Raw genomic sequence first — 26,330 nt, forward strand, 5'->3', positions numbered from 1 at the left:
AACTATCATAGTTTAAAATTACATTAATAATATCTTAATTATACAATTTGGCTCATTTGTGAAACTAATTCATCTTTAATGAATGGTTAATGAGTAGCGATAGAGGCATATTACAAATTGTTATTTGTTATTAATAATACAATAATAATCAATTAATATAAGTTATTACTAAATTCAACAAATTTTGGTTTCTGAAAACTAGCAAAATTTGCAGTTAAATATCTAGAAATTCACTGAAACATTAGTTTCTTTAGATTACCAATAGACTGTGGTTCGCATAATCTACTCATTAAACAAACTTGTTAATCGCCTAGTTATTTCGTTTCTGCTGGGCAAAGTTATTTCGTTAATCGCGTTAATCGTTCCCGGGTATCGTTCATTTCTTGCTAATGCATTTCATTCACTAATGATACGTCATTTAAAAGTCCTAACTGGAATATTTCGCATAAAGGGACGTCAGTTACGCCATTGGATAAACGCACACAATGACGACAGACGAGTCACGAACGCACACGTATGAACACCCCTATGCGAGAAAAGCCATGACCAGCTCGGCCTAGTGCGTCTTCCACGCACGGCTCGTCAGTGGTCGCCGAGTAGGCCGTGGGAGAGGGTTTCTAAATACGTTAAAGCTTGCCTTTGCTACGGGTGTGCACTCGTATCGTATCGACTAGCGACATCGTTACTTTCAAAGATAACTATAATCATCATCAGGAATGCACCAAACCTCGAAAGAAACTAATGTGACGATTGCAAAAACAAAGCTTTAGTGGAGATATATAAATATCGACTAATAAACATCTTAAGAAAGACAAGGACAAACATTTGGATAACAATAGAAGATAAAAACAAGACAACAGTAGAAGACAAAGATAAGAACTTTCGTGGGTGAATTTTGTTTTTGTAAATGAGACCGTGTACATGATCTGTTTGCAAAATAAGGATTGGCTATTACTGGTGAAGATTAAAGGGATGTGAAGAGATTTGTTTTGATCGGCGGTTTCGCGTATATACGCGCTTCCGCACGCTATGTGCAGTCACTAGGGGTTGGTTTCTTTACGGCAACGTTTCTGTCGACTGGTTTAAACGAAATTGAGTTACTAATGCGAGTGCACACATATGCTAACTAATCGTACATCTCCTAACGTACTACTCGGCGGCCATTTGAACAGTTTCGCCGTACGGCGCCAGAGTTTTGGAAATGTAAGTCTTCGGAATACTACATCATAGATGTTTCAGAATTATACTAATAAATTATTTTCTAATCTGTTATATACGTACGTAGACTTGTTATTATTAGTTTTATTAATTTATTGCCAATAAGAATGACAATGTTTACAATATTTTTTATTTCATGTAGTATGCATTGTGGATTAATGTTTGTCAATCATTAGTAAGTTTTACTAATAATAATGTTTGTAATAATAATAATTGTTTACATGCTTTTAACGTATTTTTTATTTCTTAGCTTTTGCTCGCTCAAGTCTAATTTATTCATCGCAAGATCAATGTTGCTCGAATTTTAACTTCCGCATATGCGTTATAGCATAACACGCGTCTTGTACATGCGCAGTATCCGATTTTTAAATGAGGGTAGTTTCACATGCATGACTCATACCTCATAAAATATTATGTCCCATGAATTTCATTTCCAATTAACGGTTCAACTGTTAAAGGAAGGACCTCCTGAAACATTTTTAGATTTTCATTTTGTAAATTCTAGTTTACCGTGTTCTATAATTTTACAAATTAAAAAATTAATCGTGTTCGATGCTTATTAGTCAGTTCTAATCATATAATAGTAAATAATTAATTAGTGTTAACCTAATTATTCGCAATTTCTTTCAGAACCCACTTTGCTGATTGAGTTAACCGAGATGGCGAGTACCTCGCAGCAGTACTGTTTGCGCTGGAATAATCATCGTTCTAATTTACTGACAGTGTTCGATGAGTTGCTGCAAAATGAGGCATTCACTGACGTGACTTTGGCAGTTGACGGAGGTGCGTCTGTCAAATGCCACAAGATGGTCCTAGCAGCATGTTCCTCCTACTTCCAAACTCTGTTCATTGACTTACCATGCAAGCATCCTATCGTCGTATTGAAAGACGTGAAGTATTCTGAGATCAAAGCCATCCTGGAGTATATGTACCGAGGCGAAGTCAACGTGGCTCAAGAGCAATTGGCTGGGTTATTAAAAGTCGCAGAAGTACTAAAGGTGAAGGGGTTGGTTGAAGAAAATGGCTCCCAGGGTCGTCGTGAAGAGGTTGAGACCTCTATGTCACCTCCACCGGCCATAAGCACCAGTACAACCAGCAGCGCAGCTCACAGTAGTGATCACACGTCTCCTCCACATTCCACGGGGACTACTTACGATATTTATGGCAAATCACCAGCTGATAGAAGTAGCCGTTTACCGCTGCCAATGTGGCCTCTGCCAGGGATTCCCATCACTCATTCTAGCTCCAGTCACCAGACGGCGACACATCAACATTCTGCCATGTTAAGCGGGTCATCATCCATTTTAACCGGTTTTGAGACTTCTCCATTGAAACGCAGGAAACTCTCAAATATGTTAATGAACAGAGACACACCGATTCTCAGAACGGTACTGGGTCAAGGTCACGCGGATAGTTCCCAAGGGATTCCCCTCCTACACCCGGATAGCCACGAAAATCAGTTCAGAAGCAACAGTAATGGCTCCTCGAATGAGAATGACAGACGCAGTAGTACGGATGTAGTTCATGGAGATCCTGCGCATAGTCCTTATACTGATGTGTCTATAATGGATGAAGACGATAAGCAAGCATCGCCACAGTCATATATTCCAGACATTAAACCAGGCAAGAGAAAAGAAATTATAAAAAATTCAATTTTCGAAAAATTTACGTATTGTTTATTAATCTATATATTTACTACACGGGGCGTCTTATGATTTAAGAGCAAAACTTTGTTAATACGTTTTAGTATAAAACTTATTTTGATTTTGCTTCATTTTAATGAACCAATCAGCTTCAGTATTAATACCTGTTTAATATATTTTTCTTTTTTTAAATTATCTACACATAAAAGTTTAGTAGCGTGGAATTGACGGAAGTTCTAAATAATTTATGTTTATATAATATTTTGTATTTGAGTATACCCGTAAAATGTACTGACAAAGTTTTGCTGTTACTCTATATATTACTGTCATTAAATATAGAAGAATATATATGTATATCATAAATTAAATATTAAACACAATAATTACCTTTTGTTACAGGGATGGTTAACTACGTACCAGCGCAAAAGCCAGAATGGAAACGGTACAAGCAATACACGAGGGACGACATAATGTCTGCGATCGAGGCAGTACGTTCGGGAATGAGTGCCCTCCAGGCGGCACGTAAGTATGGAGTACCCTCTCGAACTCTTTACGATAAGGTGAAAAAGCTAGGAATCACGACATCACGACCATTTAAACGTGGCTCGAATGGTAGTGGCGCCTGTTTTCCTTATGGAATCGGTGGTAACGCAAATGGCAACATCTACAGCGGTGCCCTCTCGGAAAACGAGAACGAGAGTGGCAGTGTGATCGAAGGTTCTGGATCTCTCCTCGATGCGTATAAGTCGAGAGACGGTCTTGTAGACCGGGAGATGTTGGACGTCAGTCGTTGTACCTCTAGCCCCACAGTGCATTCCGTGAAACAGCAGAACAACGAAGATCAGGTCGAAGATCTCTCTATAAGTCGTAAGTCGGATGTTCGTGTGATAGTCCCTCCACCCTCAGTGATCAAGGACGAGGAGGATATTGGCTCTGATTCGTGTAGTCACAATTAACCTAGGTTTACTATCTTATCTCTCATGATTACCGGACTATATCTCTGATAGATATTAAACGTACTATTACTATATGGAAACTTCAAAAAGTTTCTAGATAATTTAAGGGTATTGGATTTTAGAGGAAATTATATGCAAGTATCCGTGGTGTCCTGTGAAACGAAAATACGTTCCAGCTTCGTGATATAATGAATTTAAAAAATTACTTTATATTTGACGGAGATCCGGTTGTTCGTTTTACGGGAAAGCATACCCCTAGAGACAATTACAGGCTTGTGTGTACCTCAGAGAAAGTAACAAGGTGATATAAATGGATTAAAAGACGCAACCAAACAGAAGCCAATTAAGTAAGTCAGCGTTTAACAAATGACTCAGGGATCAATAATAGAGTGTCGTCGCAACAGTAAGTCATAGAACATACGTATATACATAAGGAATCTGGTATATGAGGTTCTTCTCAGATTACCTTGCACAAGACTGATTCATGCGTTATGAGTTCAAGAGACTGAAGTATAATCAACGATTGTGTTCCGAAGTTGTTAAAGCCTAATGCTAATAAGGAATATAGTGCCTTCTCATATTAATGTACTTTAACAATTTAAAAGAAAGTATCAGTAGTTCATTAAAAGTTGTTAGTGAAAAGGAAGAGAAACATTGCAAATGTTCTTACTGGAATATTTAATGAAATTAACTACATTTATATATACATACATATACATAAATATATATATATATGTTTTTGTTTTTTAGCTTATTTTAATTTGTGAAGTCTTGAAGAAATGCGTTTTAAGCAGATGTAATTGTAGAATGGGCTTTCGATGATACGCGAAAGATCGAGATTTTGCAAGCTAATTTCGAATCGCATTAAGCTTTAAACACTTTTGAACTAGTGAATATATATATTTGTTTTTTTTTTTTAGTTCAGTGTAATCATTGTGATTCGATATTCTCATTTTTTTCTCATCTAGCAATCTACATAGTAGTAGTATTTTATAATCTTCAATAATTTTTATAGAATATAAATGCCGCGTGAAAGAAAAAGGTAAAGAGAGTGTATATTGTTTTAATGATTTTGTTTTTAATTCTTTTTTTTCTTTTAAGAGAGATTTTCTATCTTTAGCATTAAATGCTGTCACTAAGACATAGATTATATATACAAACTATATATTATATACATGTATACATATAATATATACACATATGTATACATATATATTTATATATACACATATTATATATATATATATTCTGAAAAAGCATAAAGAAAGAGAAAAAGGGGATAGAGTTATACACTTCGAATAATTTCGTGTTATTGACTGATGATATCGCTGTTAATTTGTTGCTAATTATAAGAATACATTAGCGTTACTGATCAATGGCCCTGGGATACAGCTGCAATATTGCTCAATATTAATGCATAATAACATACGAATGAATTACCTCTAAATATTAATCCATAATAACATGGATTAATACTACCTCGAAATATTAATACATAATTGCACGGAACGAACTACCTCATTGTACAACGAACAATAGTGTTCATTATTAACATTAAGACTGATAGAGCCGAATCTACATTATTATATATATTGTCTGCTATATTATATTATATCATATTACCTACGTATAGATAGTGAAGTAATAAATTTAATTACGATTCACATGTTCTTTTTGAAAATAGATTTAAGCACTTTTTATTTTTCTGCTATAATTCTTTTCACTGAAACATGTTACTGAAATACAAAGTGCAGAGTGAAAAATCTAAAAAGTATTCATTTCTTTGTTAATAATATTAAAATAGAACGAAAAACAGAATTTGATAAAACAATCATTCTGAGTGAACATGGAGAAAAATATAAACGCAAGGCAACGTATTTTCAAAGAGAATACCGTACTTTATAGAAAAAAGTTGCGTGAATGAGTGATGTCCAATGTGTGGCGAATATTATGTTTAATAATTATTCCAAATTAACAAACATCAATTAATCAATATCAATTAATAATAATTTAGTTACCTCTGTTTAAAAATTTATAGACCAAACCACCATTTGAAATTTTTCTGTCCTCCCGCACTGGGTTGTTATTGGTTACTTTTATCGCGGGAGAACAACTTTACACAGTTGGTAGTAGGGTGTGCTGTTTGGAGAATTATTTAATAGTGGTGACGAATAACACGAAGTTGTAATTTCACCTGAATAATTTGCTTTCTATTTTTACAGCATTTTACATATTTTATAGCATTTTATTATTATAACAATAGAATTGTAAAATAATGAAAAATTGAATACAATCAAGTGTCTCAAAGCACTCGAGTGTCAGATGAAATGACAATTTCTTGTTACTATTACATATAATACAATTATCACACTGTACCTGTACACTGATCGCGATGCGATTATAAAATAGAGAAATAATGTTTATACAGAATGTTTTAGAAATCATGGCACAATGATAATAAAGCGGCGATTTTAAAATAGAAAATAAGTTGAAAATGTAGAATAAAATTTATTGTGGTCTTAAATGGATAAACTGCGGATTTTCATGCATTTATGAGAAATTTGGAGGTGCAAAAATACACAAAATGCATACGATATACACAAATATACTTTTAGTGTGACTGGTAAGAGAATATAAATCAGAATTATTAGTTTTCCAGAGAAGCACTTATAATATTTCAAGTGCAATATAAGACCAAGTGTTAGATTTTGGATATACCATTAGAATGATAAGCAAATGACAGTAATGTCAATTATATTAGCGTATAATATCGAAAATAGAATGTTTATTTTAATATTTAGCAGATGGAACAAATTCCTATTTAAGTTCTATTTCTGCAATTATGTTCATAAAAATACAAAAATGCATAAGAACCAACAATCTATAAACGGAGAAACTTTATTCTATACTTCTAACTTATTTCACGTAGAATAAATTCTGACTGTTTACTCCTACCGGTAATTAGTCGTTCATTTTTAATTTTTAAATTTTTAAATTTGATTTTATTGAAAACAAAGCGCCATGTGAAAAAATTTCATTCCATATTCTCGATTTATTGACGCACGTAGTATTCCTTCCTGTACCATGATTAATAGAACACCTTGTATAAAAAAATGACTGATTTCAATATAGACAAATATTGAGGCCATATTGTAGCGATAGAAAGAAATATTAAAATTGAAAAAGATAGAAATATATAACAATGCCGAAATAGATATGAATATAACATGTCTAACCAGACAAAAAATAGTTTAACCGAAGCAAATATTTAGACTGAGGTATATTTAAAAGACTATACAATGTGTTCAAAACAAAGAGAGAAAGTGTATAGTTGTAAATTAAAAGTGCAAGGTGCTCAAGAACATATCAATGAATTTCAAAATTCGCGCTCGAAGATGTCGTTAACAATTTCTGCACAGAATAATGAACTTATTGAAGAAAAGAGGTAGAAAACAATAAATTGAAAACAATAAATTGGAAACAACAAATTGAATATTATTATTTAATAATAATTAATGTATAGAAAATTGTGAAATCATTCGATTTGTCTAAATTAAAATTATAAAAATGATTTAGCATAAAATGTTATGGGTTTTCTTACTTATATGATATAAATTTTAAATAGTACATAAACGCAATTTTCGATGCCTTACAAAATTAAAATAAAGAATTTTAATTACATAATCGTCAAGTTAAGATTGTACATAATCATCTTAAAAAAATTTGTGGGATAGAATGTTGCCTTTTTATCATAGTAATTTTATCACGTAAATTTAGCATCGTATTATTTTTTAAGACTGACTTTTCTTCTATGAGATAATGTACACTTATGTACATGGCACATACAAATATATTCATATATACACGTATACCTGAAAATGCACTTTTGATTAATTGTAAGTTTCTAATGTTTGACACTTTCCACCCCATAATGCGGAGTTTCTCATTTCCATTATGTGGATGTATGTTACTATAATTGTACAAGTTTGTTATAAAATATATTACTCTGAGAAACTCCTGAGAAAATGGTTTTTCTTTGTATATTAATTAATAGATGTTTAAGATTTATTTTTTAACAATAAACCAGCAAATAGTTGAAAAAATTTCTTTTCAAACCACCAATCTGATCAACTTATTACAAAGTCCTATATTTTGTATTATTGAATAAAAACAATTAAATAGCATGTCGTTCCCTAGATTATCGACAGAGAAGATATTAATATTAGTACTCGTCTGTACTCTACTAATAATAATCGAAAACTGTTTCCTGTTCAAATTATGTATCTTAATTTTTATCAAATGGTCTAGACTACTTAAATCGATATTAGTCACAATTAACTCACTGTAATAATAAAATGTAGATTAGAAAATAGAAACAGAATATTATATATATATAATTATAAATTAACGATAAAAATTTCGTTAGTTAACCAACAATGAATAATTTAAAATATATTTAGTGAATATTTTTCTTGTTCAAAGGCAACGTTGAGACCAGTTCCATTTATCTTTGAAGAGATTTCACTCTTCGTGAAATCCCCTTCTTGATCGTCGTCGTGTCAGGAACAGTTCACCAATATCCCCGCAAGCAGAACTTTCAATCAAACGATGAGACAACCAGCCCTGAGCTGATGATAAAACAAGCAACGAATTAACTTTGTATGGTAATTAAATGATAAAATAAGATCTTTGCAGTAAGACACGCTATCAGTTACAAGTGAAAGGACAATTTAGTTTGATAAATTAACGTTAACAAATTTGGAATTAGCTTGTTAATAAAATTTTCATAGTTATGTGAAAGTATTATTAAATGGCATGAAATTTGATATACTTGGTATTAATCGATTAATATGTAAAGGCTTTAATACATAGCATGATGGATATCGATATAGAGAATGCTAAATAGATGAATATTTTTTTGTAGCCATTGTAGAAAGAATCAGGAAGGGATAAGGAAAGCTAAGGACAAATAGAAAAGTAAGAGAGACTCAAAAAAGGAACTCAAAAACTTTAGGATGCTAGAAAGGGACAAGAAGAGGCGAAACAAAATAGGAGAAGGAGAACCGATGAGAGCTAGGAAGAGATAAGTAGAATCAGGAAACGGTAGAGATGCTGAGGAAGGGTTAAAATGGCTCAAGATACCAAAAAGAGTAGAAATGAATGGTAAAAAATGCCAAGAGCCAAGAAAAGGTAAGGAGAACCAAAGAAAAGCAAAAAATCAGAAAAGGATAAGACCAATTAAAAAAAGACGAAAAAGGGGGCACAGAGAAGCAGGATGAGTAGAAAGAAACGGAATTACATGACTACATCGACATCCTGGACCAGCCGCTAAGATGATCAAAAGCCACAGACTGTGCCGGATTATCCTAGGTCAGTACGCTTGGTTCTGGTCATCCCGCGCTCCACAGTGTTCTGTACCTTTAATAAGTCTCATTCCAGGCTACGCGCACCAAGAGAATAATTATGGGCTTGCGCAGATCGTTCACCGGGGGTGGGGGTAGGTGGCTAAGGAGAAATAAAGCCTCGAGCCCAGGCGGTGAATGCGGCCACGGATTGCGAAATTTCCCCGGCCCGTTTCGTCCTCCCGGTTAATCGTAGGACCTCCATCCGAGTCAACCTGCTCTCTTGTCCTTCCTGTTTGCGGTAAGCTCTTTGATCTCGCGTCTCTCATTCATCAACGCGATGATTGAAATAATAAACCAGTGACGAATCGTAATTCCGGGATGTGTGTGTGTTGAGATATTTTTTTTTTCTGGGACTTGGTGTTTTTCAGGACACATTGGAATATTGGCAGCTGCTCGCGACGTTTTCCTGGATGCTGAGGCATGCGCCCTAAAAACTCTGGAATTGATGTATTGCAGAGCGCAGGTACAAATGAGACAAGTTTCGCGTGTGTGGATCGTATCCGCGCTTCCTGTCCGTGATACGCGAACACTCGCATGCTCGAAAAAGAATTCTCTCGCTCCATTTCATCTAGGTATCTCTCACGTACCCCTGTTTGTACTTTCTCTAATGGCTTTTGTAGATCTGCATTTATTACCTGCTGTGGACAGCGACGCTTACCTTAGAACAGGAAACCAGTACCGCGAAAAATTGGGACTGCCCTGCAGAATGCATTTGCCTATCTCCGAAGCAGGTAATTATAGGATGCTTATAAAACAGGAAACAACAATTTCATTGGATCTTTCCTAAAACACTAAAAATTCGTAATATAACAAGGTAAAGGAATCGAAGTTTAATTTGACATGGATTAAGATCTTAATAGGAATTAGTTTTCCGTGTTTATCCGCAATTAATTAAGCTTCTGAGAGAGCTATGCGTTACATAGAGTACCAGCCAAACGCATGCTACACTGCTCCATGTGCGGACACAATGGTACTGTCTTTGAGGATTAGAAGGCAAAGCTTAGCTGAACATAGTCGTGCACGTAAGGATTCCAAGAGGAAAACAGGATTCCAGGAAATTAATTAGCCACCTAGAAATCAAATGCAGCATCGTAACATAATTTACTACCAAAAAGAACAAAATGAACGGCTTTTCTAAAAATGAGAATCTTCTTTTCAAAGTATCAAAAAAAAAAAAAAAAAATTCTCTTTTCTTTTCCAAAAAATAACGGACCAACAAATTTTACAGGTTCTCTGCAATACAGGTGGGTTAAAAGACATTCCTACGCAGCAGCTGCCACAAACAGTGGAGGAACTCTCCCTGACAAAGAACAACTTCCCGGTAATAAAAGGCGACGCATTCGCCGGCTTGAGAGTGCTGCGAAAGCTGACGATGGATGGTAACAACATCTCAACCATACGTCCATTCGCATTTCGAGGGTTGAGCAAGTTACGTGAACTCTCCATTCAACACACGCCTCTACCATTCATCGAGAAATTCTCTTTCGCCGCTCTACAAAACGTATCATTATTGTTATTGGCGAACAACAAGATACGATACATCGAAGGCTACTCATTCGCCGGGACCTCCAATGTCCGTTTAATTCTATTGAGCAATAACCCGTTGCTCAGAATTCAAAGCCACGCGTTTTCAGGCTTAACGAACGTGGTTCGCCTGATATTCCCGTCAGGAATAAGAACCATCGAGCCGGACGCATTCGATGGCCTCCAGTATATTGGTCTCCTAAAGTTGACCTACATGGACCTGTCTTCCCTTCAATCTTACACATTCCGTGGCTTGTCCTATGTGCAGTCGTTGAACATTCAGGAAAGCGATTTGGGCATCGTCGAGAAGGATGCCTTCACTGGGCTCACCCACGTTGATCGACTGAATATCGTAAATAACAAGATCGACCTGATCGAGAAATTGTTTCTGCGATATGAAAACAATATAGATATGTTAAGATTCCATGGGAATCACGTATTGGAGGCGCCTCGACATGTCAAAGACATCAACCTGGAAGTGAATTCTATCAGCGCCATTGATAACCACTTTCCCTGCGACTGCCAGGCTCACAATGTACTGGACAGCGATTTTGTCAATGGCACTGTTAGCGAATTTCAGAAGAGAAATTATTGTATCTCGCCAATCGAGTACAACGGGAAACACATGGACCTAGTAGACTTCGGACTAGTCGCCAGATGCTACGACAACGTCGTGCAGGATAACCTGGGTTCCGGTGTCGTTGGGATCTTCACTCTGCCAACCACTCTGTTCCTCATTCTTCTGTTCCCCATGAATTTATTCCAGTGAACCCAGATCTGCTTCATAAGGGTTAGACAAGAGAATTTTCGAAAGTAACGTATACCAAACTTTTCCTATAATTCTTTCTCATTTAAATATTTATGTATTTATACACATAATAGATTGTTTCATATAATACAGATAACCTACAAACTGATACATTTTTTTAATCTTATTTCGCATAAAACATCGAGATAGATCTATACCAGTTCCAGATCCGGTAGAGGTTTAACTATCATTGCGGCTCCATTTCGTGAAGTCACTCTCAAGAAACATTTTCTATCGTTCGATTATTATAACTCGTACAATCTTAAGCATGCGACTATGAGCTTTTAACTGGCCCATGTAACTGGGCTGGCGAAACCGCATCCATTTGGACTTATTCCGTAAACTAAAGATGATTCCGAGTAAGTGACTTGTTCACGTTTATCACGTCATATTATATTAACCCTTTGTTTTATATGAGCTTTCTTTCAATTATTTTTAACCCATTCGAGGCCAAAATCTTATTAAAAGAGAATCTCCAAGAACCAGCAGGACCAGCTTTTGAAGTTCCTACTAAATTCCTTTTTATCTCAGAATTTAAAACAATATTTATTTTAATTCTTACACAATTTTCCTACCATCTGATTTTTGTAAGAAATTATTTTGCTAGCATCTTCATGAGACTGGTATCAAGACGCACAAGATGCGTCCGCCTCGAATGTGTTAATTATTCAAGAAATTTGATTGAATGCCTTAATATGGATAATATGTACTGCCATGACTTTTTAATGTACCTTTTAATGTATGAAGCAAAGAATTAACAACCAGAGTTGAATAGATAATTTACGTCGATGATAATGAAAGTACATAGGGAGTAAGGATATAATAAGGTGAACTTATGTAAAAAACCTTTGGTGAAAGAATCAAGTTTTTCCGTAACTCAAGGGAAATAAATAGCGCTAATCGTGTTTTGTCTTAGAAAAAGTTAACTCTCAGTGGAATTCTCAAAATATTTTACATTTGTCAGTATTTTTTATCATTTATTGGGTACCACGTTTATTATTATTGAATTTTAGAAATTAGTTGAAAATATCTCGATTCTCTGAGAGTTAACCGATCATGTGAATTCTACATGTGCGTAGTCTTCCTTAGGTAAACAAACTGCTCTAATAAAAAGTTCAATTTTGTTATGTATATTTGAAAATAGTAATATGAAGTTTTTCAGGATAGTTTACCTTCAGATTTTTATTTATTTTTAATAAAAAATAAGATATCTCGCGGCCTAAATTATTTCCTTTTACTGATTATAAATTTTTATTATCTTAATACGTACAAGAACAAGGGCTATTTACCGAATATTTCATTGTTTCACCGAAGTTTAAACTAAAAGTCTAAAACCGTGCTTTTAACTACGAAAGAAACGAAAAGAGAGAAACGTTTTTTCTCTTGTCATTTGTAATGTAAAGTCTGCGTGGCCTTCGGTCAGCATAGTAACCGAGGACCAAACTAGCTTATATTTTTTACCAACATCTACCACATAACGTATAACAAAAAATAATAATATAAAATAATATAATATTATAAATAAAAAATAATCTGTAACCTTTTATTGTAGTTAGAGCGATCTCTCATTTAATAAATGATTAAAAAAAGATGAGCAGCAATTCTTATTGCATAGACTGACAGTAATGACATATAATTTTTATACAGTGTGTATAAAAGAAATATTTTTACACAAAAGTAATAACTTGAATTCAAATATTATACAGAAAATAGACACAATATAATTTATATTAGTTTTTTATTTAAATCAGAATACTCGTTTTTTTCTATAAGCTCTAAATCTGAACGCTTTATTTTGGTACAGACTTTACTTCAGGAGGGACACCTCCCTGTAAGTCTTCAACCTCAAGTCTGTTGATTATATATGGTTCAACTTCCCATGCTATTGCTTTTTTAAAATCAGTCGGCGTTATTCCTAAATCTTCCAAAGTTGGTAAATTTGGGTCTATCTTATCAGTGGCATGATGCTAAGAAATTAACAAATATTCTATTTAGTTTTAATGGATACATTTATCGATAATTTAAATTAATTACAAGTTTAGAATACTTACACATTCCAATATTTCCCACGATAAATCTATAGTACGATGTATTGGAGCGATTAATTCTGCAAATGCAACTTTCATCCAAAAGTATGGGTTAAACTTCATATCTGATACCACCATGTTATTTCCGACGTATTTCATTTTGATATCAAACATCATATTAACTATATCTTTTAATTTGTAACTTTGTGAACTGAAACGAAGTATATTTTATATTTTTATACATATAAGCTTTATTAGCAATACTATGTATATTACATACCCAACAAATTGATAAGTTTTACCAGCAGTGTCAGGATTCCTTATTATCGTCACAAGGCCTGAAATTACGTCATGAATGTACACTGGATACTTTTCAGTATCTTCTCCTTTGTGCCATAATGGTATGCTATTGTAAAAAATGGATTTCACGTTATTATAATATTATGGTTCATGTTATTATACATATATGTAGGTCACAAACAATTATATTTGAACATACAATTCGAAGGTCGTTCTATCTGAAGTCATATAATGATAGACAAATCTATCCATGCGTCCATATATAACTGATGGTCGAACTATAGTAGCTTCTGGGAATTCTTCTCTCACTGCGAGTTCACCTCTCCATTTTGATTTTAATATCTTCGAACCATCTTGTATCATCATTGGCTTAAAAAAGAGAATAAAATCTACTATCATTAAAAATCATTATTTTAAATATAATTGATAAAAGTAATGATACAAAGTTAGAAAATCACATATTAAAATTAAATTTATATACATATATATCCAAGCCTTTTACAGAATAAATTGATAGTATTGAGAAAATAAGAGCTAAAAACTTCAATCTAAAATAATTCTAAAAATTGCATATAATCCTGAATATCACAGTATCATGCTTTAATTTATAACTTTGTTACATCTTATCTACCAACTATATAGTTTAATTCAATTGGCTTACTCTAGGTTTCTCTTCTGCATTTAAGCACGACATGTGAATAAAACGCTCCACATTGCATTTCTTGGCAAGTCTGGCCAATGTTCTTGCTCCTTCTATATGCACATCATTAAAACTGAAATTTGAGGTCTCATAACTTTGACCAATCAAATTAACAACAACATTGGAATATTTTATAGTCCTGATTATTGATTCCTCATCTTTGAGATCAAATGGATGATAGTAAACTTGTCCAAGATCTCCACCTACTTTCAACTCTCTTATGTGATATGGATCACATCTATGTGGAAGAATGAGCTGTAAAAAAGCATTTAACATAAAATATAAATTTTTTAATTAAAAGATTTTTTTATTCACTTGCCTGAGTTCCAATTTTCCCTAGCCTAATACTTAAGGAATTTCCAATAAAACCACTACATCCAAATATTGTACAAACTATACCATTGAAGGAGCTACGACCACCAGTACCCCTTTTCAATTTGGCTGTAGTAGGATTTTTAATAAGCCGTGGTTGTGAAGAATAATCGTAGCTCTGTACTGCATAAGTGACAGGGCCCGCATTTTGATTCTCTACGTGTCACAAGTTAAATCATTATTGCAACATAAGTATAATATAATTATGTATTATTACATAAGTATAATATAAGTTAATGATGCATTTACAATGTATGTAGATTCTGAAACAATGATTTTGTTCAAATTGCTATCATTATCATGTTATCATTATTGAAATGTCATCGAAATAAAATGATAAACATGTGAAATTAACAAACTTACTTGTCACCCGTACGACTTTGGGAATCCAAGCCGCCATATTTATCATTTGTCGCGAATAGTGATGTACATAGATTTGAAAACGAACGTCGCCCTTCCTATGTTAATAGGAAGCAGCAGAGAGATCGCCTCTAATCGCTATCTAATAGGAGAGACCTTTAGCGGCAAACAATCGAACTATACGCGTTTTTACTCCGGTGCTCTTGGTGAGCAATATGTACATATGCACAGCTAGAGGGGAAATGTGCTTTCGTACTGGGGATCAACGAAAGATAAGGGTTAAAGCAGAATTCTGTCGAAATTTCAATTTTGGGAAATTCCTAGAATATGACAGCATTTGTTGTGTAATTGCCAAAATCGCAACATCTCCTATGACGTCATGTTCTTTGGTCGACATATTGTTCTTGGTTTTCCTGGGAAAGTTATGATTATGATAATTTTATGTTATTTTATTTCCTTACTAACTTACCAATTTTCTCGAGCTCTTTCGTCATTTTTTGTAACTTATCGAAATTAAAAGGGATTAGAGAATAAATAATTAAACGCTTTGTTCATTTGCAAAATGAGATTGTTTCATTCGATTTAATTTGTAGATTTACAATTATTGTAATATTAATTAATTATAATAATAATTTTAATCAATAATTTTACAATACCTTCATCATTTTCTGTATAATAATTTGTGCATTTGTATCCTCGACCAATGGAGTTAAAATTCATTCAAAAATGACGACCAAAATCTTATAAGTGCTTGGGCAGCGTTTCGTGACTCATTTCCCACCCGTTTCAGATCCGATGCAGACGAGTGATCTTTTTCCGCATGATATCGCTACGATCATATGCCTTTCCTTATTCTCCTAGTTAAAAACAATGAAAACAGACATAATATGATTGCAGCGATATCGCATGGACAAAAGTCGGCTCATCTGCATCGAACTTAAGCGTCTATATTTGGTCCATTCCGTACAGCTCTGTTCGGGCTCAGCACATTTCCCCTTTCGCCAAATGTACGTATGTTTCTCTCACTAAAAGCACCTAAGGAAGAAAATGTGTGTATAGTTCAGGCATTTGACCACTGGGGGGCGGTAATTCGTAGAGCGTATTTTTTACATGATCACATGTTGGTTGAATTCCTTTCATGCTCTTCGGCGATTTCCTTGCTTATCTCTGTCCAAAATAAAACTAACTTGTGTTTCATTTGGCATAAATGCAAAATTTAAAACAGAGCCCTGTCCTGTTAATGTAATTTGATTTTTTCCTATTAATATTATGTAATATTAAGTAAATGCGGAGAATGAATTGGAGCATGCAAAGAAAACTAAATTACAGAAGTTTCTTCGATCAATCACTAATAATTTTGAGCGCAACATAATTGAAATAAATTTTTATATCATACTGTTCATATGTAATATTTAATTAGTATCTCAGTATTATTAGTATCAATATAAGTTGCAATGTCATCTTACACAATTTAACACGAAGTACATATTTTTTCTCAATGCGATATATTTAAAATATATTATTACATATCATAGATTATATATTATATTGAAAATTATATTTAATGTGAATTATCGTATATTTCTCTAAATTTATTAAATAAACCAATATTCTTAAAGGGAATATGTACAAGCTGATATTATATATTTCTTATACATGTATAACTGAAATTTATAACTAAGGCATATGTAACGTGAATATAATGCGTATAGTAAATGTAATGCAATGAATCTAATAAATATAATAAAGAAGGATATAAACAAAGAATATAAAAAGAAAGGTATATAACAAGTAAAAACTTCATACTCAATTTTATTGTATTTTATCTTTATGATTATTAATTTTACTATATCGCAAGAACATATAGTAATAAACCACCCAAGAATAAGTTACTCCTATGGCGCAATATAACGAAGTAAGAGCTAGAGGCAAAAACGGTAATTTTTCACCGAATATTAATTTGTGTATAATGGTTTCATACACTGTTAATACCGGCAAATTAATAACATATATATATTCATAAAAATAAAGAAAGTTTACATTGAACTTTTGAGAGAAAGCTAGAAAACCTGCAGTCATAAATACCAAAAGTACCAAAATCTTTAATGGAGTTAAATTACTTGGATAAAGTAAGGGTAAAAGGGCAGTGTGTCCTGCGCTGCTTAAAATTAAATAAATTCTAGCATCATTCTTATCAGTTGCTGCTAGTACACTAAAATATACATAAGAATTAATTGATTATGTTTAATTAATTTCATTTCCTTTTTCATTTACTTACCAAAGTGGTATAATAGCAGTTAAAATAGCTTTCTCATGTACATGCCAACCAAACATGAAAGAACACAAAACACAGAGAACTAAACATCGTACAAACTGCTTTGAATTCATATACTCTTTTTTACATAATAAGCAGTATAATGCAGGCTGTAATATATGCAATACTTTTATTTATTAAGAATATTATCAACAATTGAAAAGCTTATTACTTACCATCATAGTGAAAATAGTTAATAGAAATGTTACAATTGGTGTAGGAGTTGGTAGAATTAAAAATGATTGTTCTTGCACTAAACCACCAGTCATAACTGCTGATCTTGTAACTTTTAACCATCCTAATTGCTTTAAAATTAAAGATGCTATTTTATCTATACCTATATATAATGCCCAAGCATTTGCTGCCCAGTATGCATGTACTAAACCCCTTTTGAATGGGAAGAGTCTTGAAATTATCTAAAATAATCATAATTACTTAAGGAGAAAGAATATGATTTAACATTATTATTTACCTGAGGTAACTGTGAGGCAAATGGGCCAAAAGAAATTATTAAAGTAATAATAACTATGCTTCCAAGCATGTACAAACGTCTAAAGAATGAACCTCCATTCATGCAATATGATCTCAGTAGCCAGACTAGAAATGCTGGTGCCACGTACAAATAAATATGTTTTAAATTTAATAACAAAGCAAACCACAGAGTTCCAAATAAGATAGCCTTCTAAAAAGTAAACTGCTTAGCCTTTATATAGAAACAAATTGTTCCCTTATACATTTACCTGTTTATTTATTTTAGAAACATTTGCAATAGCAAGTAGAAGAATACCAAGTAAGAATCCATTGTATTGAAAATGTACATGATCCACTAGGAGTAATCCCATATTACATAAAGAAAAAACTATGAAGATCACATATTCATCAAAGGATGTACAAAATACTTTGCCAACTCTACAGAGAATTTAAAGTATAGAATATATTTTAAATATTACTTTTTGAATAAAGAATGATAATAATGCATTAAGAACTTACTCTTTAACTCCATAAGCATATACTAAATCAAAAAATATAACAGTGCCTCTTTGGAAAAGGATAGTATTGGAGGATGCATAATTTAGATTTTCAACCTTAAGCATATTATGATCTATGAGTCTTGCTATATGACTGAGAAAGTATTCAAACCATGCAAACAATGGTGGATAATCCAAGGTCCATTGTGAATTGGCATTCATGTACCATTCTTTGAGTGGCAAACTATGTGTTATGGCAAGCCAGTTGCGGTGAACTTCAAAATCTGTGGAATGACTAAAAATCAAATGATGCATATATGTGATTACATTATGTGATCAAAGTATATACAGATAATAAAAAGTGATAAAAGAGATATACAATTTATTTAAATACTAAAAAAACATACTACGTAGGCATTAGAAGTACTTTGAGGCACGAGACGAGTAGTAATACACGAAAAACAATTTTGTTTGCGTCCCATTCCTCCAATGTTGAATTCATTTTTTGCACCTTTTTCGGTGCAAAAGTATTTTTATTACTCGAAATGTCCATCATTAAAAAGGGCTTTACGTGGCATTTTTCTATAACTTCGACAAATTTAGCGGTTACTCAGTGCTGCCAACCATTGTTGATTTAACGTTCGTCTTACATAGTAATTTTTTTACATAAATAGAAGTGAAATATAAGTAAAAAAAGGGGGATTTAATAATAGGGATAAAAAGAATTCATTAGACCATAGATAATTTTTTCTACAAAAAATAGTTCCATTGTTATTTAATTTATAACATCAGTATTATTAAATATCAATTTTCCATAATTTTGCTATTTTACAATGCAACTTACAATGTAGAAAAGAGAAATCTTCGTAATATTGAAAATGCAATTTCACGATGTTTAATCCTTTAAGTACCAAATTAGGAAGAACTGACTCAAATGGATCGGTAACAATTTACAAAATAAACACATTAGATTGCCATCTAAGTTATTTTTTCGCAAAATTCCGAACATATCTACAACATAAATACAAATGAAATTTATGATATAAATAAACAAGCAAATTATTTTTTTCGGTCATAACTTGCTTGTGAACACTACGAAAATCTGGCACTGAAAGGATTAAGAGAATTTTCCCTAATACTCATGGCGATTCTCACGTAACTACAAAAGACGTTATCTATTCCTTTTAACAAATCAAGAAAACAAACGTTAGCGAGATATGTACATCAGTCGGTCGCAGTGATCAAGGACTGCGCTTCTAACAGGCTTTTCGTAGCAAGAATGGAGCTGTTCATGATTGGGGTGCTCACTATATTCCCAGATTTCTTATTTGAAAATGGATAGAAGCTATCGATATTCATCTGAACGGAGTAGCTGTTTGATTTACCAGTAGGCGATCCGCAATTACCATTTATGTTCATCTTCAATTGATTCACATCGTTCCGTAATAGCCTGGCATAAAGCTCAATATGATTCCGACCACCATTATGAATCTCCAGTGTTGGTATCCATCGAAAGTAACACTGAGTCCAAAGTTCTAGATTCGCGACATTGTATAAGGGTTTTATCACACATTTCTCCTTGGAGTCTGTCTCGCGGGGATTGTAAAGGGGATTATCAAATAATAAAATATCTTGGTCGCTGAATTGCTCTCTCCAATCCCACACACTTCTTAGAACAAGAGGTTTCTCTGGATCCTAAAAAACATTTACTTTTAAGATTAATAAGAAGTTACTTATACGCTTATATTCCTTGAAAATGTTAGATATTGAATATAAGATTGATATTTCTATACTCTGTCCAATGAGTTGAAGACATCTAAACAAACCTAGTTTACTATGTTGGTAGTCATTAATAAATTATGAAGTTTGTTGTTTTCTTGATCACATTTTGATCACATTCATTTATGTTATGATCACATGTTTATTTATGTAAATACTAAGATAGTATATTGGATGCTAAAAGATTTTAAATAAATTACCGTAGCTGCCGCAACTCGGTCTTTCTCGCAGTTAAAAATGAACGTATCGAAAATGGAAACATGGGCAGCATCCCACAAAGTTGTCAGGTACGTTTCCGTGAACTCGAATTCCGAGGGAAATTGTTGACTCAATTGCCAGACACAGTCAAGGTATAAAAGGAGCAACGGAGACTATTAAGAAAAGAAAGGGAAGAATGAAATTTGTTAATTTATAAACAATTAAAATCAGATTAATATACCTTCTCTGAAGTCCTCTTAGAAATATGACCTAATCTATCACAGAACGGATGTCCACCTGCAACCCATTCTTTTTGCAAAAGAGACTGGAACCCATTTATGGTTCGAAAATAAGGATCAAGTAACAATTGAACTAAGCTCGATACAATACAACAAAGGTCTGTGCCAGCACCTTCTAAAAAATTAATCTTATTGAAATAAAGATAAAAAAAGAATTATACTGCATTGTTACCTTGTAGGATAACAGAGAATCCTAAATGAAGGTGCTCACAAGCTTCAACAGCTTTTTGCAAACAGTATGATACATGCTTTAACCATTTTGTGTTCTCTACTAACGAATAAAAATTATTATCCTGTAACCAAAACTGCCTGATGTTTTCTGAAATAGATAATAAATATTTACAATACTTATTGTAGAATTCACGCTTTCAATAGATAAATTGAATTTACCTGGAGAGCACAGACTGACAAATTTTGAAAAAGCTAATGCTATTAACTTCACGCTAATACCTTTATTTAGTTCTAAAACGATTGGTGGCATTTTTTGCGGATGACTTTTACGAACGTTCTCGAACATAATGTTTTCTTGTATTCTATTGGTAACTAACGGCGAAAGTTCGGACATTTTTACTAATGCTGCACCACGCGCATTCGACCAAGACCAAATTGGTGGACGGTTACCTTGAAAGCGCTTAGCTGCATCTATTAGCTGACCATCGGTAATCGATGCCGGTATAATTATATATCGAGACAAGCTATAAAAAAGTTTACATTACTGTGAATTGTTCAACGCACGATAGAATATTTAATAATTAAACTATGGATTTTTATGCAAATATTTTTGAGAATATAATGAAAACAGTAGAATCTCGGTAGAAAATTGTTTTACATACCAAGTATTATAAAAAGCACTATACTTCGGATATTTTTTTATTTTGTCATATTATGAACATTTTATGCATTTTTGTACTTTCATATTTCCCATAAATGCATAAAACTCCGCAATCTGTTAATGATCAATTGTATTTACCTACGACAAAGCTTGAAGTCTATATTAACAGTAGATAGTCTCCAAAATTTTCTGAACTTTTCATTGTGTATGGTGCGTTCCAATTCGTTATGCCAATCCGAAATATCCCGAAACAAACGAACAGCTTTGTCAAGACTACTATAATAAGCTTCTCTGAAATCAAACGAAAGAAGAATAAATCATTTTGTAGTTTCAAAACTGTAGTTTGAAATATTTATCTGAAAAACTAACTGATAATCATAACCAAATAACAACTGGTGTCTGCTAGGGAAAGCGTGATGTAATAATGCTTGCAGAAGATTCTTCCCATCTCCAATAGGTGAAAATTTGAAAGAAAAGGACCACGTACGTAAATTCTAAAAGCCATAACGTATTTTTCGATTAAAATGAGGAACGCGTAGCAGTAAGACATCTTTTATAACAATGCATGGAAAACAATTACTTTACAAATAATAAATATCCCTTTTACTTTAGATGGTACAATATTTCCGGGTATCAATTTTCTTTTCTTATCTCCTACAGTTACATAAATATCTTCTATGTTTGTTAAACATGTATCCATATACCCATAAAGATGATTTTGTTGACGAGCCACATCCTGCAAGTAAAATACATCTTAACAACTTTTAACAAGAAAACCGCAATTATGTTGATACATTTAGGCTTTGTAAACTTCCCAAAATTGACTTACTTCTCCATTTGTCTCATCAGTTGTAACAAAAGTAAGTTTGAAATTTGTAACAGATAGAATGCCAGATGTTCCTTGATTTAAATCACTAACGGGTGAGAACATAAGGACATTTTGTGCTTTGGTGATAAAGATTTCACCTGGTAACAACTTAATATTGTTCTCGGATACAGAATTACGTCGACTAGAACCTAGTGGCTGCACATAATTCATGAAAACATCGTTAAATTCAATAAAAAATTAAGTAAATACGTTTTTTAATATATATTGTGTCACTAAGAAAAGTCATAGAACATGCTCCTGGAAAAGTAGAAAACATCCTGTATATTTTCAGTAGACATGGGCATTGTTTCTTTGAAATGAAAATAGCAAATAAGAATAATAATAATTACTCCCAATAAGATAAGATAACAAATAGTAAAATAATTTATGTTTCAAATATGTTGTTATTTGAATAAAATCATCTAAGATAATGTAACAAAACAAATAATAAATAAAATAGAAATTATATTTGAATAACTATTTGCATAAAAGCTTATTTTAATAATATCCAGCCCTGATTTCTAGTATCTGAGATAGAGGTTATGTCTGAATGTTTACATAAAATTGTATCTGACAATTACCTGCATCTCGTGTTCCTCCAGTCCAACATAACTTATGAAATTATTGCAACTTTTGCTTTCCATCGCAAACGTTTGAACGATTGCTGTCGATTGATGAGAACTAAAACCATAGAAATGAAAAATTCGCTCGGTGCACGATTCCTGCTTTTTTATTAGTTTCCCCTTAATTCCATTCTCGTCTGATCGTGCGAATTATCATTGTAAATTGAATGCGGGGCATTGTTACGTTTATACCGAGAGATTCACTTCTTGACCCGGAACAAAATCATGATAGAATCTCCCGTTTCAACCATCCTGAATAATTCTTTCTACGGTTTCCTCTTCGTCCGTCGCTTTCGCGTTCGTTCATTGCTATAGTCTTTTAGCCTGTATTTGTCACTGTCACCGTGCGTACAATTTTGCATCGTGTAACACGGATGTTCGTTATCTGGTCAAATTTTATTTAGGATAAGATATACTTTACAGATTGAATTAGAGCTAAAAGAAGAATGAATAATGAAAGAATAAATATTTATTGATTAAGAATATATTCTAAGTATAAAAAGATAATTACAATTCGTTCTTTATTTACAGTGGCTACAAAAAGTATTCATACATACTCATACTCCAATAAAAAGTTGTTTTATGAGGTTTAACATTTCATTTAAAATTTCTGTAGCTAATACTAAATGAAGCTATGGATGGAACTATTATCATGAAATTACTACTAGAAGATACTAAATCTAATTAATTAGTATATAGATACTATAATAAATACAATGGTGTACAAATACTTTCTTTAATCACTGTGCTTTTAAGATTCGCTCTTTTTTACTCTTCAACTGCTATACGACAAAGACTTGTTTTATTTTTACGGTTATTGACAATTATATTCCTATAACTTAGTCAAATCGAATAACACTCAGATCCAAGCTCCTCCTCCTGTTTTTTAAATGGGATGTAACAATTTCCAGGAATTGCGATCTTTGTAGGAGATTGTAGGCAAGGGATAGTAAATTTAACGCTTTAGTTTGAACGGAAAAAGCACCGCTAGAAAACAAATCGTGGCCTAACTCTAGAACTGTGCCGAAATCACATTCATCGGCTGCGATCGTTGCTAATCGTATCACCTCATCCAGTTTAGACATTGGCATCTTCCTCGTCTCCGGTACCGGAGCATCTTCTATTTGTTTTAACAATTTTTGTAGCTCGCCTATAGTACAAATAATCATTATGAATTATATATTATGAATTTATTTAATTTCTTAATATATAGTTACTTACTATTACTAACAGCCAAGTTTCTGTATCCTAATTGAGTTTTCTTATCGTATGGCACCACAATGCCAGCTTTGTGAAAAGTTCTTGCAACAATTTCTTTTTCTCTGGCTTGCATATTTGGTGCCCTTTTTTCTAAAGTTATATTTCTTTCCTTCGCAAAGTTCTTTAACTTTTGACGCAATTGTGCTATAGGAGTTTTCTCAAATGGAGTAGCTAACTTCAATTTTTCTTCAAAATGTACACTATGTAATGTAAAATGAAAGTTACAAGTATATTTTAATAAATTTACAAATACTTTTACTACTTACTCCAGTGCACCAAATATATTTTCTGCAACAGGGTCGATTATACAATTCACAGCTGCTTTGTTCTTTGCCATAAATACAGGCTTTTCAAAGACATCATCCCTCCAATAACCAAAATGCAAACCATCCTTGTTATTGCTTTTGACAACTGTCTGTAATGAAAACTTAATAATTATTTACTCAGCATTATGTGATTATAAAATATTGTAAATTATAATTCTTTTACTTGAAATTCTGGTGGATCGTAATAATACCTCCAATGCCTTAACAAAGCTTCTTTATTCTCAACTTTAGCATTTATAAATCCTTTTCTGAATACATCATAAGGACCAACTAGTTGCAAATGAACAATTTTCAATGCATTCAAAGGATCTCTTTCACAAATGCTCTTACAGAATTCATAAAACTGAAAGAAATCCTCTGGCATTTCTATAAAAAATAAGTGAGAAATAATTTCTTTTGCAGTTAGTGGAAGTATTTCACCATTTTTTAAATATCTTCCATTTTCAATATCATCACCATGTAACAATGATGCAATGGTGATTAAATCATTTGAATTTTCCACAGATTCTGTATTATTTGAATCTTCCGATTTTGCAGTAACTTCACAAGATGTATCATCATCTTCAATAATATTACTCTCCATGTTAGTTATAGCATTATACAAATCTTTATCAGCAATTTCATCATTTGTTTTCTGTATTTTCTTCTGTGGAGAAATGCTTGATATGTGATCATTAGCTTTCTGTTTCCTTTTGTTATTTATCATTTTTCGTTTTGTAATTTTTCCCTTTTTCTATACATTTTTAAATAAAAATTTATATAAAAAATTGAATAATAACATAACCAATATAATGAAATGCAGTACTTTTATACGAAACAGAAAAAGAATATTTAAAATTTATACCGCATCTTTTGCAGGAGGATGTTTATATTTCTGGTGATGAATTGCATTTTTTTGGTAACATTTAGCTCCATATTGACAGGGAATTCGTGTGTCTTCTTTATAAGCTTTAAATTCTTCTTCTTTGTCAGACATCTTTTTTTTCGGTTAAATTTGGCGCGAAAAAACTGAAAGAGAAAATTGTATATGTCGGAATTTCATAAATAAATTGAAGATTAAGTTAATTAAATTTATTGCATGAATTTCATTAAATATTAAATATACTTGAATATAGAGAAACTAAATCATAAGATTAAATATAATTACTTTTATAGGTTATGTAATACTCTTTCAATTAGATCAAATAGATACTTATTATTCTATTTAAATATAAATATTGTCTCTTTTATCTTCCATATATTTGAAATATTAAACATAAAACTGTGTGCAAATCACACAAAAACTGTCTGTATAAAATTAAATATATATAATTCTCTTTATAGGTTATACAATTCTCTTTAAGTTATATCGACATATAATATCATTTAAATGTATGAAAATAAGAAAGAGCTTACGATACTTCAGATAAAAGATTAGATCAAGATTATCACATTTGTTATTTAAAATCGTGAAATATATTTTCGAAAATAAAATTCTTCATTTTGATAAGTTATTTGGGGGCGCCACAACGAACATCTACGTGGCTCCATCGCACGGTTGAAATCTAGAT

General features: G+C 32.5%; 6 protein-coding genes and 1 long non-coding RNA gene across 13 annotated transcripts; 2 read left to right on the forward strand and 5 right to left on the reverse strand.

Annotated features, from left to right (window-relative positions):
* Positions 1 to 94: 94 nt before the first annotated feature.
* On the reverse strand, positions 95 to 3,420 carry LOC139994914 (uncharacterized). The gene is made up of 2 exons (XR_011801797.1): positions 3,279 to 3,420; positions 95 to 2,778 (listed from the first exon to the last, which is right to left on the reverse strand). It is a non-coding gene; the product is annotated as an uncharacterized lncRNA (long non-coding RNA).
* Positions 1,878 to 8,816, forward strand: LOC139994886 (uncharacterized). 3 transcript variants are annotated; one of them, XR_011801784.1, is made up of 4 exons: positions 1,878 to 2,841; positions 3,261 to 3,721; positions 8,300 to 8,481; positions 8,742 to 8,816. XR_011801784.1 is itself a non-coding variant. In XM_072017934.1 (2 exons), exons 1-2 carry the CDS (start codon positions 1,878 to 1,880, stop codon positions 3,815 to 3,817), a joined length of 1,521 nt encoding a protein of 506 aa, XP_071874035.1. In that variant the 3' UTR covers positions 3,818 to 3,835. The 3 variants fall into 3 exon arrangements, 1 of the variants encoding a protein (XP_071874035.1); XR_011801785.1 differs by having other exon boundaries at positions 3,261 to 3,383; XM_072017934.1 differs by lacking the exons at positions 8,300 to 8,481; positions 8,742 to 8,816 and having other exon boundaries at positions 3,261 to 3,835.
* Positions 8,770 to 11,663, forward strand: LOC139994888 (uncharacterized). 2 transcript variants are annotated; one of them, XM_072017938.1, is made up of 5 exons: positions 8,770 to 9,187; positions 9,257 to 9,460; positions 9,591 to 9,685; positions 9,843 to 9,953; positions 10,451 to 11,663. In XM_072017938.1, the coding sequence occupies exons 2-5, from the start codon at positions 9,358 to 9,360 to the stop codon at positions 11,513 to 11,515; spliced, it is 1,374 nt and encodes a 457-aa protein (XP_071874039.1). In that variant the 5' UTR covers positions 8,770 to 9,187; positions 9,257 to 9,357; the 3' UTR covers positions 11,516 to 11,663. The 2 variants fall into 2 exon arrangements, with proteins under 2 accessions (XP_071874039.1, XP_071874038.1); XM_072017937.1 differs by having other exon boundaries at positions 8,772 to 9,187; positions 9,257 to 9,459; positions 9,539 to 9,685.
* A 1,615-nt stretch (positions 11,664 to 13,278) lies between these two features.
* Positions 13,279 to 15,461, reverse strand: Nd-39 (NADH:ubiquinone oxidoreductase subunit 39). Its single transcript, XM_072017946.1, has 7 exons — positions 15,317 to 15,461; positions 14,901 to 15,109; positions 14,543 to 14,836; positions 14,081 to 14,250; positions 13,862 to 13,987; positions 13,606 to 13,792; positions 13,279 to 13,521 (listed from the first exon to the last, which is right to left on the reverse strand). The coding sequence occupies exons 1-7, from the start codon at positions 15,360 to 15,362 to the stop codon at positions 13,345 to 13,347; spliced, it is 1,209 nt and encodes a 402-aa protein (XP_071874047.1). The 5' UTR covers positions 15,363 to 15,461; the 3' UTR covers positions 13,279 to 13,344.
* Positions 15,462 to 17,107: 1,646 nt separating this feature from the next.
* Xit (ALG6/ALG8 family glucosyltransferase xit) lies at positions 17,108 to 19,216 on the reverse strand. 3 transcript variants are annotated; one of them, XM_072017931.1, is made up of 7 exons: positions 19,003 to 19,216; positions 18,618 to 18,890; positions 18,368 to 18,536; positions 18,100 to 18,306; positions 17,804 to 18,043; positions 17,592 to 17,737; positions 17,108 to 17,525 (listed from the first exon to the last, which is right to left on the reverse strand). In XM_072017931.1, the coding sequence occupies exons 1-7, from the start codon at positions 19,149 to 19,151 to the stop codon at positions 17,126 to 17,128; spliced, it is 1,584 nt and encodes a 527-aa protein (XP_071874032.1). In that variant the 5' UTR covers positions 19,152 to 19,216; the 3' UTR covers positions 17,108 to 17,125. The 3 variants fall into 3 exon arrangements, with proteins under 3 accessions (XP_071874032.1, XP_071874031.1, XP_071874033.1); XM_072017930.1 differs by having other exon boundaries at positions 18,100 to 18,309; positions 19,003 to 19,213; XM_072017932.1 differs by having other exon boundaries at positions 18,100 to 18,309; positions 18,618 to 18,879; positions 19,003 to 19,140.
* A 120-nt stretch (positions 19,217 to 19,336) lies between these two features.
* Positions 19,337 to 23,493, reverse strand: LOC139994879 (myotubularin-related protein 10-B). The gene is made up of 10 exons (XM_072017919.1): positions 23,153 to 23,493; positions 22,533 to 22,727; positions 22,284 to 22,439; positions 22,073 to 22,197; positions 21,842 to 21,994; positions 21,262 to 21,566; positions 21,044 to 21,190; positions 20,814 to 20,986; positions 20,575 to 20,745; positions 19,337 to 20,290 (listed from the first exon to the last, which is right to left on the reverse strand). The coding sequence occupies exons 1-10, from the start codon at positions 23,213 to 23,215 to the stop codon at positions 19,820 to 19,822; spliced, it is 1,959 nt and encodes a 652-aa protein (XP_071874020.1). The 5' UTR covers positions 23,216 to 23,493; the 3' UTR covers positions 19,337 to 19,819.
* Positions 23,494 to 23,635: 142 nt separating this feature from the next.
* Hpf1 (Histone PARylation factor 1) lies at positions 23,636 to 26,323 on the reverse strand. 2 transcript variants are annotated; one of them, XM_072017939.1, is made up of 6 exons: positions 26,176 to 26,323; positions 25,625 to 25,788; positions 24,944 to 25,513; positions 24,721 to 24,881; positions 24,416 to 24,654; positions 23,636 to 24,344 (listed from the first exon to the last, which is right to left on the reverse strand). In XM_072017939.1, the coding sequence occupies exons 2-6, from the start codon at positions 25,754 to 25,756 to the stop codon at positions 24,034 to 24,036; spliced, it is 1,413 nt and encodes a 470-aa protein (XP_071874040.1). In that variant the 5' UTR covers positions 25,757 to 25,788; positions 26,176 to 26,323; the 3' UTR covers positions 23,636 to 24,033. The 2 variants fall into 2 exon arrangements, with proteins under 2 accessions (XP_071874040.1, XP_071874041.1); XM_072017940.1 differs by having other exon boundaries at positions 24,721 to 24,869; positions 26,176 to 26,322.
* Between the last annotated feature and the right edge of the window lie 7 nt (positions 26,324 to 26,330).

This window comes from Bombus fervidus, chromosome 15 (assembly GCF_041682495.2).
Source record: "Bombus fervidus isolate BK054 chromosome 15, iyBomFerv1, whole genome shotgun sequence".
Classification (NCBI taxonomy): domain Eukaryota; kingdom Metazoa; phylum Arthropoda; class Insecta; order Hymenoptera; family Apidae; genus Bombus; species Bombus fervidus.